The sequence below is a fragment of the Heterocephalus glaber genome, unplaced genomic scaffold, assembly GCF_053883595.1.
Source record: "Heterocephalus glaber isolate CG9 unplaced genomic scaffold, H.glaber_assembly_v1.0 deba00001608, whole genome shotgun sequence".
NCBI classification, from domain to species: Eukaryota; Metazoa; Chordata; class Mammalia; order Rodentia; family Bathyergidae; genus Heterocephalus; species Heterocephalus glaber.
Window position 1 is genome coordinate 14,098,543 of NW_028258379.1, and position 22,078 is coordinate 14,120,620.

Consider the following 22,078-nt stretch of genomic DNA (forward strand, 5'->3'; position numbering starts at 1 on the left):
CAGGTCCTCGTGCTTGTGCAGCAGGTGGTGAAACCACTGAGCTAAATCCGGGGCCCTGGTATAGATAACTTTACTAACAACAATTCCCATTCTAAGTGTCAATTTCCATTACAAAAGGGAAATTTGTATTGTATTTTAGGCAATTGAGTAGGAAGTAGATTTTCCTGCCTTGGCTGGCTCTTGATTTCTTTTAGCTCAAAATAATCAACATTTCAAAATGGTGTACTTGGGGTAGCATATTCTGAATTCTCTCACGAACCTTTTCTGACTCCAGGTACAGTGAACAACTTGGGTTACGGCCAGAATTTTAGTTCTTATTTAGGTCCAAAGTATTGAGTTACGACCCGAATGCTGACCACTTGGGCTTCCAGATGGTCTGAGATACTGATTTAATCCTTAAACCAGGCACGGTGGCATACACCTGTAATCCCAGCACTCGGGAGGCTGAAGCAGGAGGATTGCTTCCAGTTTGAGGCCAGCCTGAGGCTACATAGTGAGTTCAGGGCCAGCCTGAACTACAGAAAAAAAAAAAGAAAAAAAAAAAAACAGATTTAACCCTTAAAGAGTTCTGGGAGGAACATTCAACATCCTTTCCTGTGTGAGGTTAATTGAGAAACCCTGGGCCAATGTCTCTCTAAGGGGAGTGAGATCTGCCTCTATATAGGAGAGAGACTTTGAAGGCTGTGTAGAGGAGCCTGAGCCTTCAACTGACCAACTTGAGTTACAACCAGTCCATGAAAACTAAGTTCAGAAATCCAGGGTCCACTGTACATTTTTTTTCCTAGGCTGGAATGTGGCTCAGTGGTAGAGTGGTTGCCTGGCACATGCAGGGCCCTGGGTTTGATCCCCAGTACCACACGCACAATTCTGAACACTTATTCTTGTGAACAATTATGGCACCATTCTACAAAGACACTTAAGTGGTAACTTGAACACAATCCTCAATTACCTTTATATAATCTCTACATCTTTTGTAAAACTTTGTCATGATAAACCCTGAAACAGAGGATGAAACAATTACCTATACTGCAAAATAATTGGTCTGCAAAACTGACCTTTTCCCCTAATTGTTCTTTGAAAGGTAAACAGCTAAATTTTGTGTTCTGTATTTATGCTTTTCATAAAACATATCATCATATATTATTTGTCATAGTTTATTATTATAAATTCTGTGTCATATGGTTAGCCAGAAATTGATCTACTAATGAAGTAAATTTTTTTCCAAAAAAAATTTTTGTTTTTGGGACAGTTTCACTATGTAGCTCAGACTGGCCTTGAACTCACTATGTAGCCCAGGCTGGCCTTGAACTCACAACAATCCTCCTGCCACAGCCTCCCAAGTACTGGGATTACAGGCATGCACCACCATACCTGGCCAAAAATTTTTTTTGTGTAGGTAAGTCCTCTACCACTGAGTTATACCCCAAGCCTCACACAACATTTTAATATCCCTTTTGGGATGATTTTTACCATATTAATAAATAAGGAGCGCATATATATATATATATATATATATATATATATATACTTTTCATTTTGAAAGATATTGTTACTATCTTTGTTTTTTTGTAATTCATTAAGTTTATTGGTACATTTTAGGTATACATTATGATCACATTCATCATTGGGAATTTGTACCTGTACATTGTATATCTTGGTTCTTGTTTTTTCCCATTCCCTTTACCTCCCTTCCACTCCTCCATCCCTCCCTATTTACGAAAGCTGTTTCCATTTTTTTCCTTCTTTTTTTTTGTTACCAGGGATTGAATTCAGGTCCTTGAGCTTGCACAGCAGGCAGTGAAATCACTGAGCTAAATCCCCGGCCTTCCGTTTTTTTCCCTTCTTTTCTCATTGTTTTCTTTCCCTTCTTTCCTCCCCCTTCCCACTCTTCCTCTTCCCCTTTGAACCTTTTCTTCCTATTTCACAATATCTGTTATACATTTTGGTCCTCATTTACACTTTCAGTTTCTCACACCAGAGAAACAACTCGATATTTACACATGTGTGTCCTATTTATTTCACTTAAAAGTATGGTCTCAAGGTCCATCCATTTAGCCATTAAATGTTCCTAGTTTATCATTCTTTATGGCTCAGTAGTACTTCATTTTATTTAAAAAACAAAACAAAACACATCTTTTTTGTTCAGTCACCAGTTAATGGGAATTTGGGCTGTTTCCAAGCTTTAGCTATTATAAACTGTGTCACTATAAGCATGAGTGCATATATATATCACTGTGGTATGATTCTTTTAATTCTTTGGGGAAGATCCCCAGCAGGGGAATAGCTGGGTTAAATAGAACATCTAATCCTAGTTTTTTGAGGAATCTCCACACTGATTTCCACAGTGGTTACACAAGTCTACGCTCCCACCAGTCTCAGCCACCTAAGTAAATAGAACTACAAGTGTTCACCACCATGCCTGGCTCCACTGGATATTTGAAGAAAAAAATATTGGCCCAAAAGTTTGAGAAAAAAATCAGTAGCATTTGGTTAGTTTTAATAGTTGAAGACTGGTGTGTGTGTGTGTGTGTGTGTGTGTGTGTGTGTGTGTGTGTGTGTGTGTGTGTGTGGTTTCAACTTTAGTATCCATTGCAATCTGATGTTTTTATGAATCTATATGGATACTTGCTAGGAAATAAGTATAGCATGGGGAGCTCATAAGAAAGATACAACTTTGGGCTGGGGATTTAGCTCAGTGGCACCGTGCCTGCCTTTTTCTTGCAAGTGCAAGGTCCTGAGTTCCATGCCTGGTACCAAAAAAAAGAAAGATATAGCTCCACTTGGGCCCAAGTAAAGGTGATCCATCCAATGTAAGAATGATCAGTATACAATGTGAAGAGGGAAAAAGGAAACGTTTCTGTATTCTGTTTCAACCTCACTCACTGAATTCAAATTCACTTCTGGCACTGACACCCAGAGGAAGCACAAAAGTTAAAGAGTTCAGTTCTCCATAAGGCTGTTCAGGGGACCTGGGCCACTTGCACTTCTAACTGACTAGCTAAAAGTTTGGAGGTTCTCATGATCCTTTCCAGTTTGACAATATGTTAGAATGACACAGAACTCAGGAAAGCACTATGCTATACTCAGTTCTCTGATAAATTATACAAATCAGGAACACCCCAATGAAGAAATATCAAGAAAGGCCTAGAAAGATCCAAATACAGAGCTTCCATCCTTTTTCCCTGTGGAATCAGGATATGTCATCCTCCTGGCACATTAAAGTATTAAACAACCAGGAAACTACACTGAGCTTCAGGCTCCAGAGTTGTTATTGGCTAGGCATGATAGACTTGAGCGTTGGGCCTTTTTAATTCAATCCCCAGCCCACCTCCCATTGAGATCATGGTAACTCAAAGTTCTAACCCTCTAATCACAGGGCTGGTCTTTCTGATGATCAGCCAGATCCTCTCATCTCCTTAGTATAAACTCAGTTGTGATCCAAGCAACTCATGGATATTTTAAAAAATATATATATTTATTGGTACATTTTAGGTATAAAATACATTTACATTTATCATTGGGTGTTTGTACTAGAACATGATGCATCTTAGTTTTTATTTTTTCTCCCATTACCTGTGCACCCTTCACCCCCCCCTTCCCTATCTACACAGAGTTTGATTACATTTTTTTTTTCCTCATAATTTTTTCCTTTCCCTTCTTCCCTTTCCCCTTTCCCTTCCACCATCCCCAAACCCTTGGACCTTTTCTTATTTCAAATTATCAATTATTCATTTTAATCATTTTCATCCTTATTTACACTTTCAATTTCTCACACTAGAGAAACTATTCGGTATTTACACATGTGTGTCCTATTTATTTCACTTAAGAGTATGGCCTCAATATGCATCCATTTAGCTATAAATGTCTCTAGTTTCTCATTCTTTATGGCTGAGTAGTACTCCATTTTATAAAAAAACCCACATCTTCTTTATCTAGTTTCCAGTCAATGGGCATTTGGGCTGTTTCTAAGCTTTAGCTATTACAAATTCAAGCAACTCATGGATAAAACACACTTGTGCAACTTGGAACATTCCAAAGAATGATTGATTTATATTCATTTATTGGTACATTTAGGTACATTCCGAAGATTTAGATTCTCCTTCCCAGGAACCAGGGACAAAGGCCAAGTTCTTTATTACATAACACAATTTTTCTTTAAAAGATAGAAGCACCATACAGACAGTTCAGAGATGTTTTGTGTGTGTGTGTGTGTGTGTGTGTGTGTGTATGTATGTTCTGAGACAGGTCTCACTATATAGCCCAGGCTGGCCTTAAACTTGAGATGCTCCTCTTATCTCAGCCTCCCAAGTGGTGGGATTACAGGCATGTGCTACCATGCCCGGCTCAGGGGATGCTTTTAATAATTGCTACCTATCATTCATTTACTGCAATATGCAATAAAACTTTATGATCTTTTTATTATAATAAAATATAACAACTTGAAACTGTTCTTCAAAACATTTTCATTCTTGAACATAACAATTTTTGACTCAGCTATATTATCTTGTTTTATTATAGCTAAATTATTTGTTTATATACCCTATCCAAATCTCCCCTTTGTTTTTCTTTTTTATTATTTTTGTTTTTATTTTTTCCCTTTGTTTTTCTTCCCATTCCCCAAAGTAAATTTGTATTTTCACATATAATGTATTTAACCTTTGGGAAATATAATGTTCTAATAAATTATTCTAGATTATTACTATAAACCACACTAATTTGATTCTTTAAGTTTTCCAACAGGTAATCCTGGGCAAAATAACACCCAGTGAACTGGCATTCTTTTCTCTGCTGCAAAATGTCTGAAGAGAAAATCTGAATGGGCTGGGGATGTAGGTCAGTGGTGCCACCGCCAGCCTTGCAAGCGCAAAGCAAGGTCCTGAGTTTGATCCCCGGTACCAAAAAAAAGAAAAAAGAAAATCTGAATGTTTTTATGTCTAGGAACTTGAATTGATATATATATATATATGAATATATATATGGATAAAGTAGCATTTATAATTGATTTCTGGCCACAGTAGGAGTGTAGTAGAGTACCAACAGGACATGGAAACTGAAGAGATTTTAACTGATTGTGGTGGCACAAGTCTATAATCCCAGATCTCAGGAGACTGACAGACAGGAGGATCATGGATTTGAGGCCAGCCTGGGTTACACAGTGAGACCCTATCTTAAACCACAAGTTCTGAGCTACTAGTTCTTTAGTACCCAAAAAGGAAAAGAGAACTGGCTAGAGCCAGGTATAAGGAAGTTCTGCCTGGAATATCAGTGTTAGTGAGAGGAGCCTCATAGGGTTGGTGGAGCAGCTGGGGGAGAAACTGGAGCTATTATTTTGAGACTATCTGAACCTGTACGATGCTCGGCCTCATCTTCTCCTGGGTTCTCATGAATAGAATATGGAAATAGAAAAGAGAAATGTAAACAATATCTGTAAAGATTGTCCTTACAGTATGTACCTTTTCTCAGAAGGTCTCTCTTCTAAGCAATAATTGTGCCCAACTCCTGTTATAAGATTCTTGTGAAATAAGAAAAAAAAGATTCTTGTGAAATGACAACTCACAAGTGAGGGTGTTATTACTGTGATAATGTATGCTTCATTTTTTCCCATTATTGAAAGCAAAAACTGTTTGGGGAGTGAAATTCAACACTCAATTTAACAGTAGCACTGCATACTAATTCACATTGAAATGTAAAACTGATCCAGTTAAGAAAACATCCAGATGAAATGAAATGGGCCATGATAATGCTATGGTTTTTCAATTATAGAGCTCATGTTATGAGGATTACAAATTCTTTCTTTGATGTTAATTAAGGTTCTGAATACCTCTGATGGTAAATATAAAGGTAGTCACTTCAGAGATGAGAAAGTTGAGACTAGAGAGGCTGTGTGACTGGTCTAGTGATGAATGAGAAGTCACAGAGATGGAATTACCGGTTTCAGCTCCTATTCACAACTGCTTCTCAAATGCTCTTCAAGAGCTGACCACAGAGCTTAGACATTTGTCTGAGATGCTGTGGACGACTTGAATTAAGGGGAAAAAAAAAAACCCTAAATCTGTGGGGAAAGAGGAACTCTGCTCCACTGCTGGTGGGAGTGTAGACTGGTGCAAGCACTGTGGAAATCAGTATGGAGATACCTCAAAGAACTAGGACTGGAAGTCCCATTTGACCCTGCTATTCCACTGCTGGGGATCTTCCCCAAAGAATTAAAAGAATCATACCACAGTGATATATGTGCACCCATGTTCATAGCAGTGCAGTTTGTGATAGCTAAAACTTGGAAACAGCCCAAATGCCCATCAACTGGAGACTGGATAAAGAAAATATGGTTTTTTAATAAAATGGAGTACTACTCAGCCATCAAAAATGAGAAATTAGAGACATTTATAGCTAAGTGGATGCACATTGAGGCGATACTCTTAAGTGAAATAAATAGGACACACGTGTAAATACCGAATAGTTTCTCTGGTGTGAGAAACGGAAAGTGTAAATAAGGACTAAATGTATAACAGGTCATGTGAAATAGGAAGAAAAGGGGCAAAGGGGAAGGAAGTGGGAGGGCTAGGGGAAAGGATAGAAGGGAATGGGATTAATATGAGAAAATGGAAAAATAGGAACAAAATCTTTGTAAATAGGGAGGACTGGAGGGGTTGAAGGGAGGGCTAGGCAAGGGTGAAAAATAAGAACCAAGAGAGAATATGTAAAGATGCAAATTACCAATGATGAATGTCATTATATTGTATACCTAAAATGTACCAATGATTAGAATGAATAATCGATAATGTAAAATAGGAAGAAAAGGTCCAAAGGGGTAGGGGTAGTGGGAGGGGCAGGGGAAAGGAAAGAAGGGAAAGGAAAAATGATGAGAAATGGAAAAAACGGAAATAAAGTCTTTGTAAATAGGGAAGGGTGGAGGGCGTGAAGGGAGGGCTAGGAATGGGGAAAAAATAAGAACCAAGATGCATTATGTAAAGGTACAATTCCCAATGAGAAATGCAATTGTGCTGTATACCTACAATGTACCAATAAAATAATTTAATACAAAAAACCCAAAAACCCTAAATGATCTATTAAATTTACAAATATATGTTCTACTCTTTACATCTGTCACAGACCGTGTTAGTCACTAGGGCTGTAAAATGAATGAGATAAATCTCTAGGCTCAAGAAATTCAACTGTAGTAGTGAGAGAAAGCATACACAGCATTGTTTAACAGGGCTGCAACATACTTATGCAAGATAAAGGGGTAACAAATTTTCCCCCTTTTGGTAATTCCAAAATAATGTAACAATTAGCATTGTCTTATCTCATTATTGCAATCACCATTCAACATGCCACTGAACTGCTCTTACCAAGATCTCCAACAATTTCCTTGCAGCCAAATGATTCAGAAGTCACATTCAGATTTCATCTTCCTTAGTCTTTCTGCATCCTTGGACCCTGCTGACTTTGCCCTCTATTTCTGTTTCTGTTTTGTTTTGCACTGCTGGGGATCAAACCAAGGACCTTGAATGTACTAGCAGATACTGAGCTACACCTCAGCCCCTGCCCTCCATTTTGAAGCAATCTCTTCCCTGGACTTCCTTGACATTCTGCTATCTTGGTTTTCCTTCCACGTCTCTGGTAATTTTCTGTCTGCTTCTTTGCTGACTCTTCCTTGTCTACTTTTCCTCTAAATGTTGAGGTCTTCAGAGATCTTTCTGGGACTCACTTCCTCTTTTTGAGCCATCTTATCTTATTTCACAGATCTGGACTTGCTACCTAACTGTACCTCTAGTCCAGTGTCTGTCTTGGACTCCAAATACCCATCCACACACTGATTATTGGCTGTCTCCACTTCAGTCCATTTATCATCAAGACCTGTTGGTTCTAACTCCTAAATATCCCATAGTATGTCCTTTTGCATTCCCTCTACAATCACCTTTATTCAGCTCACCATTATCTTTTGCTTAGACTTCTTCCTCTAGTCCAGTCCAGGCCATTTCAAATCCATTCTTCTTATTCTAGCCAGAGTGACTCCCTAAAAAGACAAATATGATCAGGCTCAATCTTTTAAAAAACATTGTTCTTACAACAAAATTGAAATTTCTTTTTTTTTTCTTTCTTCAGGGTTCTCGGCATCAAACACGGGGCCTTGTACATGCTCGCCATGTGCTCTACCACTGAGCTAAAGCCCAGCCCTAAAATAGAAATGTATTCCTTCTTTCCTTTCATTTTTTTCCTTCAGTACCAAGGATTGAACCCAGGGTCTTCTTGTGAGCTTCATCCCAGCCACTTTTTTTTTTTGAGGCAGAGTCTCACTAAATCGTCCAGGCTGGCCTCAAACTTGAGCTCCTTCTGCCTCAGCTTGCTAGAGTGCTAGGATTACAAGTGTACATCACTACACGTGGTATAAAATTGAAATTTCTTAACATAGCTAACAAAGTTCCATATAATCTGGTCTCTTGTCATCACTCTTCTCACAACCCTTTCCACTTGCCTCCCTCAAATTCCTTGCTTTAGCCATACTAAACTTCCTCTGGTTACTTCAATATACTTTGCTTTCCCTTACCCCCAGACTTGAATATGAAATGTTTCCACAGTCTGGGTCAATTCTCATCTACAGCTCATTCTGCTCCTATCCCCAAAACTGGGCTAATTTGCCATGATGTCTTTAAGATTTCAGTTTACACATCATTTGCTTCAAGGTCTTTCCAAACTGCCTACTCAGGGTCAGGTTCTCTTCTTATTTGTTCCCTTAACATCCTGTCCTTCTCTGCTAATTTAGGCCTGGAAATGCTGTATTATAACGGCCTGATTTCTTGTCCACGGTCCTCACTAGACTATGCTTGGGGAAGAAAGGTCTGTTTGGGCCTTGTTCACTACTGTATGATATAGTACCTGTATATAACAGGCAATCAATACTGTAATTACTCACTCAATGAATGAATGAAACATTTATTGCCACTTACTCTTTGCTTATTTTTGTATTGACCATTTGGTAAATACTACCTTCCCAAATGGACCATAAACTTCCAAGGGTCAAGGACTGTAATTTGTATTTTTATGATATGCTACTTAGGGCCTGGAGATTTAGCTCAGTGGTTCTACCGCCTGCCTTGCAAGCATAAGATCCTGAGTTCAATCCCCGGCACCAAAAAAAAAAAGATATGCTACTTAGCACCTACTATGGTGGTAAGCACAAAATAGATATCCATTCATGTATTAATTTGATAAATATATATCACACATGTACAACGTTAAAAGCAAAGGCTCAGTTCAGGAAGAGGGAAGTTGAAGAGAAAGAAGCAGGGAAATGGGTCTGTTTTAAATTTCTGACTTCAAATTTTCACAAAGGTAGTAAATGTAGATTGGCCTTAATCACAGAGAAAACCTTGATGGATTACTTTCTTAGTAAACGATATTTGGTATATTTCCAGTTGCTAAAGGAGCAAGAAGTCAATGTTTAAAAATCAGTTTATTAAAAACTCTCAACAAGGAGGAGCAAAAGGAAAAGAGGAAGTGTGTTGGCACGCACTTGTAATCCCAGCTACTCAAGAACCTGAAATGGGAGGATTGTAAATTTTTTTTTTTTGGTACCAGGGATCGAACTCGGGTCCTTACGCTTGCAAGGCAGGTGGCGGAACCACTGAGCTAAATCCCCAGCCTGTAAATTTGAGCTTAGCCTAAGCAGTTTAGTGAGATCCTGCTTCAAAATAAAAATTTTAAAAAGGGGATTTAAGATGTAGTTTAGTGGTAGTATTATAGATAGATGAGCTAGATAGAAATATTATAGGCTGTCAGATAGGGCTAGGTCCTTGAGAGGGTCAGGACAAAGGTGAAACATACCACAGCTGCACCAGAGACACATCAGCAAAAATCAGGCCTCAAGATAAAGACAAGAGGATCAGACCTACATACTTCCTCAAAGAACAAACACTGGGCCTAATGAAGTCTAGATAGACCTCAACCACCCCGGTGGGTGACCAGAGACCTGTGGACCTACCACTTCCTAGGAGAATCTTTGTTCTTTCCATCCACGTTTGTTACGTGTGACTTGTTTCCCAATTGGACCACCGTTACCTAAGTGACTATACTTGTAACCTTATTGGATGGTCAGGGCTGTGCCCCACATTGTATCCACATGGGTTTCACTCTATAAAATTCCTCTGTAAAGCGGGGATTCCCGGGCTACCCACTCAGGTCTGCCTCCTGCCCCTCAGGAGCTTTCCTATCAATAAATATCTTTCTACTCTTAACCTCTGTTGTTCCTAGGACTCATTCTTCGATTTCTAGAAAACAAGAACTCGGCGTACAATGCTGTTAACAGGTTGGGAGATATAATATTTCATATTTTATCTCTGGTATTATTTCCTATAAGAATAGAGCACCTGCATAATAAGTGCAAGGCCCTGGGTTCAATTCCCAGTACCAAAAAAAACCCAAAAAACTGGAAGAGCGCTGAAGAGAAAAAAAAGATAACTAAATTAAGTAAGGCTGAGGCAGGAGGATCACAAGTTCCAGCCCACCCTGAGCAACTTTGTGAAAACTGCTTCAAAAGTAAAAATTTTTTAAAGGGTGGGGGGAGCGGCAGCAGGGATGTAGTTCAGTGTGATGGTCTGGGTTCAATCTCCATTACCACGCACACACACACACACACACACACACGAAGAAATGCACACATACAAATGCACACAAAAATAACAGGAAAAAGCATAACAAATTTACTTAATAATAGTCTACATGACATGGATGCTTTCAGAACAAAAGACCCAAAGACACAGGGAAAATGTTATTTCATGCTTAGGTTGGATGAAGTAGGGACAGCTATATAGAAATATGATTGGACAAAAAAGTATGATGTAATAGTAATAGATTGAGTGGAGAAACAAACAAGGCCTGTCTGTTCAGATCCTTCTTGGCCTCTCAGTTTTAGCATTTCTTCCTCACAGGTATGGGGCAGAACCCCTTTGATTTAAAGGAGGGTCTTTTTTTTTTGGTACCTGGGATTGAACTCAAGTCCTTGTACTTGCGCAGCAGGTGGTGAAACCACTGAGCTAAATCCCCGGCCCTTAAAGGAGGGTCTTATGACCTATTATCAGGCAGGTCTAGTAGAAAGGTGGAGGAAGATTAGGGTGATATTCCTAGGTCTTATAGCTTGCTTAGGGGAAAAGGGGCTCTTGTTTCTATGGCTTGCCTTGGGAAAGAGGTGTTCTGGTTTCTACTTGTTTTAGAGGAAATGAGGAGCAAGAAATGTGACGGCAGAAGGTTAAAGAAACTTGAATCTGAGGCTGCTTCTTAGGCCTTCCAATGCCCCTTAGTTCAAAGTACTTAGCAGGCCAAAGTGCCATACTATGAGGTATTGTTTGCTGAACCCCAGTAGCAAAGATGAAATGAAAGAGCATCCTCTCCTTTTGTTATAAACTAATTATTTTTAAAAAGTAAAATGATGGGCCAGGGATTTAGCTCAGTGGTTCTGCTGTCGGCCTTGGAAGCACAAGGTTCCAAGTTCAATCCCAGGTACCAAAAAAAAAAAAAAAGTAAAATGATGACTCTAATGTTAAAAGTTTTGTTTAACTCATTAATTGATAAGCAAACCAGAAAAATATTACAAAGAGCTCTAGGATAATACCAAGAGCAGGCACCTGTATAGATAATCAGCAATGCTGAGATTAATTTGCTTAACAGGTGCAACTCAGACTTACTGGGCGAATGGGATAGATAGAGATCAATAGTACTCTGGGAACAATCTGCATTTGCATTTCTATGGACCAGAATTATTTGCACTGTTATCAGTGTCTTGCCACCTGCAGAGCTGTAAAATACCTGAGAGAATGAAAGATAAAAATAACCTGCTTGACAGGGTACCTGTCTTCTTTTGCCCGTTTCAAATCTTGTTTTGCTCACCATCAATTTTTTGCCCATTTCAAAGTCTTTTATAATTCTTCCTGATGTAACTCTTTCTGATATTAATAGCCCCACCACTTGTCCTCCAACATAGACCTACAATGTGTGAAGTCTTAGTGCTTTTCAGAAAAGGCTTAAGAAATATGAAGGGCTTTGGAAAATTACATTAATCACACAAATGTAAGGCCTCTGGGATCCTCAGATAATACCCAAGTAAATTAAATCTCATTCTATACAGATGCCCATGTGCTCTAAGAGCCAATCTGATCTTTCTCTTTGAAATGTAACTCTAATTTGAAATGTAACTCTAATTCTCCTGACCTCTTTAAAATAATGTTATCTAGTAATGTACTTATTTATTTTTTGATGTTGGGGATAGAGTCCAGGGCTTGCACATATTAGGAAAGCATTCTGTCACTGAGCCATCCCCTCCAGCCCTTTAAAAAAGTTTTGGTATCATAAAATATTTTATGAATTTAAAAAGTTTATTGAATATATAACAAACATCCAGGCACTGTTCAGTTTAAGAAACACAATATTATACATACAACGGTATTTGTATCCCCTGCCTAATCTTACTTCTCTCCCTCCAGAAGTAACTTTCTTAATATGGATGGGGAGTTTATCATTCCCTTGCAGTTTTATCCTTTTTACAGCGTGAGTTGTATCTATAAACAATATACAGTACAGGACAGCATTGCTTCACATGCTTTAAAACTTTACGTAAGTAGGGTGGGAGATTTAGCTCAGTGGTTTTGCTGCCTGCTGCGCAAGCGCAAGGTCCCAAGTTCGATCCCTGGTACCAATAAAAAAAAAAAAAAGAGGACTTAGATCCCAGGGACAGTTGGATGTACTTGTAGTTCTAGCTCCTTGGGAGGTTGAGGCAGAAAAATATCCCTTGAGCCCTGGAGCTTGAGGCTAGTCTTGGCACCATAGGAAGACCCTGTCTCAAAACATATACACATATAAAAACAAAAAACATAGCACCCTATGTATGATTATTTGGATTTTGCTTTTTTTTCATTAATTTTATTAATTTTATCGGTACATTTTAGGTATACAATATGCTGACATTCATTATTGGGAATTTGTACCTTTATATATCTTGGTTCTTATTTTTTCCCCCATTTCCCTATCCTCCCGTCACCCCCCCCCCATTTATAAAGACTCTGTTTCCATTTTTTCCTTTTCTCATATTTATTCCTTTCCTTTTTGTCCTTTCCTCTACCTAACCCCCTTCCCGTTCCCCTTTGGACCTTTTCTTCCTATTTCACATTATCTATTATACATTTTGATCCTTATTTACACTTTGTTTCTCACACCAGAGAAACTATTTGGTATTTACACATGTGTGTCCTATTTATTTCACTTAAGAGTATGGCCTCAAGCTGGGGATTTAGCTCAGTGGTGCCACTGCCTGCCTTGCAAGCACAAGGCCCGGAGTTCAATCCCGCGTACCAAAAAAAAAAGGAGTATGGCCTCAATGTGCACAATGTTTCCTGGAAATTACTCTTATCAGTTCATAATGATCTTCCTTGGCCTTTATTAAAACTGCACAATACTCCAATGGATGGATGTACCATAATTTATTCAATCAATCTCCTAGTCTTGAACATTTATGTAGTTTCCAATATTTCACATTAATGCTGTAAAGCACATGTCAATCTCTATCTACCTACTCACCTACCTATATCTAAACAAATTCCAGGTAAATTTAAAAAGTGGAATTGCTGAACTCAAAGATAAATGTACATATATTTTATTAGAAATGACTAAGTTCACTGGTGTGGTAGTGCATGCCTACAGTTCCAGCTATATGGGAAGCTTAGGTAGGAGGATCACTTGAATCCATGAGTTCAAGGCCAGCTTGGGCAACATGGTGAAACCCTGTCTCAAAAAATAACAATAAAAAGAAATTGTCAAATTTCCCTCATAAGAGATCCATTCATAGGGCTGGGGATTTAGCTCAGTGGTTTCACTGCCTGCTGTGCAAGTCCAAGGACTTGAGTTCGATCCCCGGTACCAAAAAAAAAAGAGATCCATTCATGTCTTATTCCAATCAATCATAAATGTGAGTATTGGCTTTCCTAACAATCCTGTCACAAGTATGTATTGTAGTCTCTAGGTTTTTTTTTTGTCTTTGAAATGGTCTTATTGTCAAGCTTTTGAATTGTATCCAGTCTTGTAGGTAAGAAATGGTAAGTTTTAGGACCTGAGTTTGATCCCCAGTACCAAAAAAAAAATAGAAAGAAAGAAAAAATTTTAGGCCTGGGGATTTAGCTCAGTGGTTTCGTCACCTGCTGTGCAAGCGCAAGGACCCGAGTTCAATCCCCGGTACCAAAAAAAAAAAAAAAAAGAAATGGTAAGTTTTAATCTGCATTTCTCTTGTGAGTGAAGTTGAATATTTTAAAAATACTTCTATATCCCTTCTTATGAATTGTCCATGTCTCTTGTTCATTTTTTTATTGGATTTTTGGTGCCCCTCCCCTTCATTCAACTGTTAAAAACTTTGTAAATTCAGGATACCAGCCATTGTTCTGATATATATATTTCAAATATTGTCTCCCTGTTCATCGTTTGCTTTTTTTTTTTTTTGGTACTGGGACTGAACTTGGGACCTTGCACTTGCAAGGCAGGCAGCGGGACCACTGAGCTAAATCCCTGGCCCCTATCATTTGGTGTTTTTTCTTTTGGTACTGGAGATCGAACTCGGGTCCTTGTTTGCTTTTTTGAGACAGAGTCTTGCTATATAGTTCAGGCTGGCCTTGAACTCACTATGTAGCCAAGGCTGGCCTCGAACTCACAGTGATCCTCCTGCCTCAGCCTTCCAAGTCCTGGGATTACAGGTATGTGCCACCAAACCTGGCCTATCATTTGCTTTTGACTAAGCTTATCATGTTTTTCCATGTACCAGTTTACTATTTTTATGTAGTAATTTAATAAACTTCTATTGTGTTGTGATACTTTAGCAAGAATTCTCCTCCTCCCCCTCCCCTTTCAGGCTGTCGTGGAACTTGCAGCGATCCTCCTGCCTCAGCCTCCAGAGTACTGGGATTACAGGCAGGTGCCACCACTCCCGGCAAGAATTCTTCATTTGTACAGGAAAAATTTTAAGGTCAGATAATGAAAGAAACTAAAAGGTAACATCACCACTTTAATTGTACCACCGTCCTAGTTAAGAACATTAAAGTTCCACAAATGGGCCTATACTAGGTTTCTCAGAGAAGAGCTAACACTGGGAATTTTTTCCATTTGCGGATGACCATATTCTTTTCCTAGACCCTTCCTCCCACGTAGAAGGATGTTTCTCAAGGATCATGGTGCTCCTAACCCAAGGGAAACCAATCTTTATCCTAGAAATTTGGAATTTTCCCTTATATGGAGTCCCTGGAGCTGAATCCAGAGAGGTGGTCTATACAGCTTATTGTGGTTTCTAGAACTCTTTCTACCTAAAGTTTGTCTTCTTGGTTTCTTCTTGAATTCTGAAATAGCTCTTGAAAATTTGGAGAAGTTTCCTTTTTGTTTTTACTTATGCTAGATACTCAAAATCAAAAGAATCTTATGTAAATCAAAAACTCATCTATATTCTTTATACATTCTGAATTTATGTTCTTGTGGCACATAAGCCTTAGTCCTAATGATCTCAAAGGCTTTTAATTGGGGTCCAGTTTAAGAGGATAAATGGGAAAAATGGAATATCAAAAATCATGAAATTCCTTTACAATTAGGAAGAGGTGATAGGCATGTAGCTCAGGGGCAGAACACATGCTTAACATGTGTTCAATCACCAACACCAAAAATGTTTAAAAAATAAAGACGGTAGCTTCTATCCTGAGTGAGTTCTATTTTTTTTTTTAACTGCTTGCTGTGGAGAACAGGAGGAGTTTAGGAAATGCATGTTGTTATTTATTTGCTGGCTCACTTCACTGGCATGGCCTGTAGGAACTGAGGCCTTCCACTAACCCAACAGCCCATGTGGAATCTAGGGTCATATGAGAAAGCCTGGAAGCAAATCCTTGCTGTCTTCTTAGGAGATAGAAGCTGGACTGCAGGGACCTTGAGTGGAGGTACCCAGGCAAACTGTGCCTGGATTCATTCGTATTGTCCCCTCTTCCCCTTTACCTCTCTGTCTTTGTGGTGCTGGGATGGAACCCAGAGCCTCATGCATGCTAGGCTAGTGCTCTACCACTGAGCTACACTCTCAGCCCTTATGAGATTTATTCTGAGGCAAGGTAAATTGCCCAAGATGGTTTCTAATTATTTGTGATTCTCCTGCCTTAGACTCCTGCATAGTTGAGATTACAGATGTGTACCACCAAGCTCAGCTAGCATAAATTCTTCACGTATTTCTTACGAACTTTAGACAAATCCATCAATATAAAGGTCTAATAATCTATTCAACCTACAGTTATCAAGCACCTTCTTCTAGGCCTAATAAAAGGTGTTGGGAGGTTGAGGAAAACAAATGTCATACTAATGAGGAATTGTCCGGGGATTTAGCTCAGTGGTGCCACCCCCTGCCTCGAAAGTGCAAGGTCCCGTGTTTGATCCCTGGTACCAAACAACAACAACAACAACAACACTCCCCCACCAAAACACTAATGAGGAATCAGGACTAATGGAGAGATGGGTGTGGTTTTCCTCTATTACCTTGTCGTGTTATTTCTCTAGGATGTATGTTTAGGTTTACATTTATGCCATTATGAACCATTATCATTTCCATGAAAATATATTTAGCATCAAATTATTTCTGATATTGTACCGAATGCTATACACTATACAGGTATACTTGAGTTCCTTCTGAGTAATTTCTCACATATTACAAGGAATTTACTGACTCTAGAATCAAGAAAGCCCGAACTAATTTAATACTGTAGGGTTTTTGTTTTGTTTGGGGTACTCTGAAATACTCTTTAAAAAAAAAAAAATCAAGTTTTAGAATACGTTTATTTTCTACTATTTTAGTCTGAGCATTTTTTTTTCATTGCATTGATTCAAATTATTACAATAAAAGGTTAATGCAGGTCTCTGTACATGACAGATAAAAAGGTTAGGTCCAGCCTGCAGTTCTGCCACTCAAGACGCCGAGGTAGGAGAATCTCCCATTTGGGGCCAGCCTGGACTACACAGCAAATTCAAGGCTTGTCTGGACTATATAGTGAGACTCCTGCCTCAAAAAAAATTAATCTCTGCTGAAGATATTTGCAAGTCTGGCATAGTGGCACACATCTGTAATACCAGGACTCTTACTGGCTGAGGCAGGAGGACTGCAAATTTCAAGCCCAGCCCGGGCAACTTAGTGATTTATCTAGACCCTGTCTCATAATTTAAAAAAACTTTTAAAAGGCTGGGGCTGTAGCTCTGTGCAAAAGCTTTGGGTTCAATTCCCAGCACCGCCCTGGCCCTCCCCCAACCCCATCTAGCTCTATCCAGTTTTCCCAAGAAGTGAGAATGTTCCAAGGTAAAAAATATAAGGAGCTTCCGCCTATTCGATTGGTAACCCCCGCCCATACCAGTCGTCTTTCAGGTACTCTATTCCATGATATGTGCTGCATTATCAGGTCCCACAGGAATTCAATATGAACAGCAGTTCTTCTGTGTATTTGCTTGAATTCTCTTAGGGTTTGAGGTCCTTGGCAATCCAAAGCTGCCCTAGGAATAAGCTTTGTTCAACCTAGTCCAACACAATAGGAGGCACCTACTAATTAACGAAATTGAGAAATCAGCCCACGTTAAGTAATCCATTTTTGAGGAATTTGGAATGCTTTGAAAATACTAAATACTGTCAAAAAGACGCGCCAGAAAGTTTTAACCGCAGCAGTGCCCCTATTGGCTGAAAATGAGAGGTTGGTTCAACCACATCAGCTCTTCGGCCCTCGGCGTTCCCGTCTATAAAGCAAGGGACAGGTCTGATCAGGATCCCCGTCAGTGTAAATTCCCAACCCGAGGCTCACGGAACATGAATAAAATCCTTCAAGGACTGCTGTATGTGACCTCACTGGCCAGCGTTGAACAATTTGCTCTTGGACCCATGCAGTAGAGGGGCCAAAAAGCACCGAGCTTCGTTAATTTATTAATGCACTTTGCTTACACTTGGGACTTACCTTTCGAAAGACGGTATTTCCCTCAACCAGGAAAGGCAGTAGCGCGCGGCAGGCCGCTTGCGCCTGCGTAGTGAAGTCAGAGGTTCAATGTCGCGCGGCCAGCCAGGCCCGATCCCATGAAATAGCGCGAGATCTCCCACCCTAGCCCTCAACCTCCGCGAAGGTGAAGTGACTCAAGTGGATTGTTCGCTGGTGGCTGGTGAGTTTGCAGTACCTGAAGCTGGGTAAAGCTCGCGCGGTAAGGGAGGAAAGTTGGAATTAGCGTGAACTCCTGGCTTCCTCCTGGAGCTGCTGGCGACACTGGTGTTACTGCCTAAGACTGTAGGATAGGGAATACCCAAGAATCAGGTGTTTGTGTTTGTTTTAAATATTGTTTTCTTTTTTCCGGTACCGTGGGTCTAACTCAGGCAGGCGCGGCGCCACTGAGCTGCATCCTTGGCCCGTTTGTTTTAAAGAATTGTCAGGATAAACAACCTTGGAGATGATTCTGATGGCTACATATATTTCAAGGTTGTAAAAAATAAGTAATCGAGGGCGGGGGATTTAGCTCAGTGGTGCTGTTGCCTGCCTTGCAAGCATGAGGTCCCAAGTTCGATCCCCAGTACCAAAAAAAAAAAAAAAAAAAAAAAGGAATTGAAACTGAGTGTGATTGGTGCACTGTAATCTGGGAAGCTGAGGCAGGAGGATCACAAATTTGAACTCAGCCTGAACAACTTAGTGACTTAATTACATACGGTGAATAGTCTACTATTGCTGGGTTGGGTGACACATGCCTATAATCCCAGTACTTGGGAGGCTGAGATAGGAGGATCACTGTGAGTTTGAGGCCAACCTGAGCTACATAGGGAGTTCAAGACTAGCCTGAACTATGTAGCAAGACACTGTCTCAAAAATAAACAAAAAAAACCTATTACAGTAAAAAACACATTGTCATTAATCCTCATCAAAACACTGTTCCTTGCTTCAAACATATTTATCCCATCATTCTTGGCACTTTATGATTTTGTGATTTAAAAAAATGCATGGTGAATGTAGTTGCCAAGTGCCATTCATTGGAAAGGCAGGTTCATAAAAACATCAAGCTGTGTTCCTACCCACCTTATTCTCTGTATCTGGCAGTGTGTAACTTCTAGCTCTTCCCCAAAGTCAAAATGACCATGCAGGGTAAGCATTTTTAATCTATTCAAGACATGAAGGGAGCCACATAGTGCAACTAAAGACATTCACAAAAGAGGACTTCCAGAACTGCTCCAGAAGTGTCAAGAACAATTGAGTAAGCATGTCTGAAGCAAGAGGGGAATATTCTGAGAGGAATTAATGGCAATGTGTCTGTTACTGTAATAAATTGTTCTTTATCTAAACATTCACCCTATTGCAAAGGCCTTGGATTCAATCCCCATTACCACCCACAAAAAAAAACAACTGATAGAATGGTTTTCCTCCGGGCTTCTCAATGTACTAAAGACAGTAAAATATCTAATGAGAAAACACAAGTGGTATAGAAATGTATTAACTTAAAGAAAAATAATATAAAAAATGTTATTTGTATAATATCTTAAAAATCAAACATGTAGAACAGAATTTTTAATAGTAATTAAGAAGAATGTCATGTAACTTGGGTTTGAATCTTGACCACTTCAGGTAAGTGATTAAGCCCTTTAAGATGCAGTTTCTTTACCTTTAAATGGGGAAATAACACTCTAAAATAGAGTTGTCAGGAGATTAAATGAGAGATCATCTATACATTCACAAGTGTGCTTAGCACATAAAAACACCAAGGGTTTGATTTTTTCATTTTTTACTGATAAACCAAAGGGATTTTCAATTAAGTCAGATAGTTCCAGCACCAGGGAACTTCATTTTGTTGTTTTCATTAGCTCAAATTGTAAACCCGGAATAAATGAATCTTTTACTTTTTTGGCCATTCTGTACAGACTTCCCTGTAAGATAAAGATTTAAAAATGCTTTGGGGGGGGGGGCAGAGGATTTAGCTCAGTGGTGCCATCACCTGCCTTGAAAGTGCAAGGTCCCGAGTTCGATCCCCGGTACCAAAAATAAAATAAAATAAAATAAAATAAAATAAAATAAAAATGCTTTGGGCATGGTGGCATGAACCTATAGTCCAGATACTTGGAAAGCTGAGGCAGGAGGATCACTTGAGTTCAAGGGTTTAAGGCCAGTCTGGGCAACACAGACTTGTCTCAAAAAGAGGGAGGAGGGTTTTAGTTAACTCTTCTCTTTGCTGAGACAAAATACCCAATACCCACAAGTTAAAAGGAGGAAAGGTTTATTTTGGCTCACATGTTGTAGAGGTTCAGTCCATAGTCACCTGACTCCGAGGCAGGGTGGTGTGGCACAGGTTCATCATCACAGAAGAGAAACAGTTTATGGTGAGGCAGGCAGAAGGCAGCAAACAGAGAGCTGCCTGCCTTTCTTTTTCATCTCATCCAGATTACAAGCCTTTTGGGTGGTACCACCCACACTCAGGGTGGGGCTTTGGTCTTCAGTAAATCCATTCAACCACACCCAGAACTATGCTAATTCTGATCTGTGGACTAATTTAATACCACACTCCCTTAATCCCAGTATCACATGCCTTAGATCCAGCAAGCTCTGAAAAGCCCCCTCCCCCATGAATGTATGAGGCCTTAGAGGGATATCTAGATACAAGCCATCATAGGGGTGTTTAATGTATTACTTTTATAGTCAGCAAAACTATAAAAGAATTTCCATTTTGATAAATGAATAAAAGAACCTTTGAAAAGTTGGTTATAACTCAATTAGGCAGTTAGTGTTTTGCTGCTAGGTTAACCAGCTAGGTCTAGAGAAATATATCATGTTTTTCTTTTAATCAACCCATACTAGGATGCTTAATCATGATGGTGTGAGGATAAATGTGCTTGAATTATCTGAGGCCAAAATGAGATTGCCTTATTCACTCTTCAGTGACCTTGTTCCTGTTGACTAAAAAGTCTAACTAGATTTGCTTTAGAAGCCAAACTCTTGACAAGAGAATATATCTTTTTTGGATCCTAGGTAGGATTTTTCCTCTCTTAATTCTTTTTTTATTTTTTAAATTGTTGAATACTTGAAATCTTGTGATTTAAAATTTTTGTGTTTATAGGAGTTATTTTATGAGAAATCTTGTGAGACCACTGCATGGAATGATGATTGTACAAAGAGTGGTATTGAATTCCCGACCTGGTATGTATTCATCTGTGATCAATGAACAACTCTGGTCTTTGCTAATTATTAATGAAAGTGGAGGAATAAAAACTAATTATGGCTGGGCATGATGGTACATGTCTGTAATCCCAGCATTTGGGAGGCTGAGGCAGGAGGATCACCATGAGTTTAAGGCCAGCCTGGACTACATAGCCCGACCCTGTCTCAAAAAAAACAAAAACAAAAACAAAACTAATTATGATGCCATATGTGGTAAATTAAGGTGGTAAGACATTAGAACTGTAAATAATATTAGAAGAAATCCTTTGAACAGAGATAAGGTATCTTGGAGGAAAGCTTACCCAACATTTCAATTTGGCTGATGTGTTCTTGCTAGTTTGTAAATTTCAATTCTCATAATTTAAAAAAAGTTGAGTGTAAATTTTTTCACTTTTCAAACTCCTATAATTTTACACTGTGAAATGATTTACCTATCATCATTTTGTAAAAAAAACCAAAATTACAAGCTGACAGCAATATTCCAAAAGAATAAATGATAAGACTTTTAGAATTTATGTAGTCATTTCTGCAGTTACAGAGAAGTTACAAGACCACATAAATTTATTCATGCCTGTTTTAAAAGGGAATGTTCTGAGTACTAGGGTGACCTTTTTAAAAAATAATGTATAGGAAAATTACTTTTTTACTTTATATTTTTACCTGATTTTAGGAAAAAATGGCAATCCAGTGGCAGAGAATTTCCGAATAGAAGAAGTCAATTTGCCAGATAATATCAGTGAAGGGCAAGTACAAGTTAGAACTCTTTATCTTTCTGTGGACCCTTACATGGTAAGAATCAAGATGTTGTGAGTTGGTGAAAATATTTCTATTTTCATTTTGTTGCACTGGAATTTTATTGTGCAATC

The 22,078-nt window shown here is 39.0% G+C and overlaps 2 protein-coding genes across 6 annotated transcripts in view; one reads left to right on the top strand and one right to left on the bottom strand.

The window, feature by feature from the left end:
• The window catches only part of Mideas (mitotic deacetylase associated SANT domain protein), a 127,008-nt gene extending 108,883 nt beyond the window's left edge, over window positions 1–18,125 (bottom strand). For all 3 annotated transcript variants that reach the window (XM_021246511.2, XM_004837224.4, XM_004837223.4), the window contains exons 1-2: window positions 17,988–18,125; window positions 7,934–8,017 (exon numbers count right to left, since the gene is read on the bottom strand). The gene's annotated coding sequence lies outside the window, so the exon portion shown is untranslated. The remainder of the gene's footprint in view (window positions 1–7,933; window positions 8,018–17,987) is intronic.
• Window positions 18,018–22,078, top strand: part of Ptgr2 (prostaglandin reductase 2) — a 29,914-nt gene continuing 25,853 nt past the window's right edge. The window contains exons 1-4 of one of the 3 annotated variants that reach the window (XM_004837229.4): window positions 18,076–18,186; window positions 20,853–21,023; window positions 21,112–21,191; window positions 21,883–22,001. In XM_004837229.4, coding sequence (XP_004837286.1) covers window positions 21,122–21,191; window positions 21,883–22,001 — 189 coding nt within the window. In that variant the 5' untranslated portion in view covers window positions 18,076–18,186; window positions 20,853–21,023; window positions 21,112–21,121. Of the gene's footprint in view, window positions 18,187–18,206; window positions 18,226–20,852; window positions 21,024–21,111; window positions 21,192–21,882; window positions 22,002–22,078 lie in introns of those variants that run through there. The other 2 variants (XM_004837228.3, XM_013067276.2) reach the window with 2 other exon arrangements.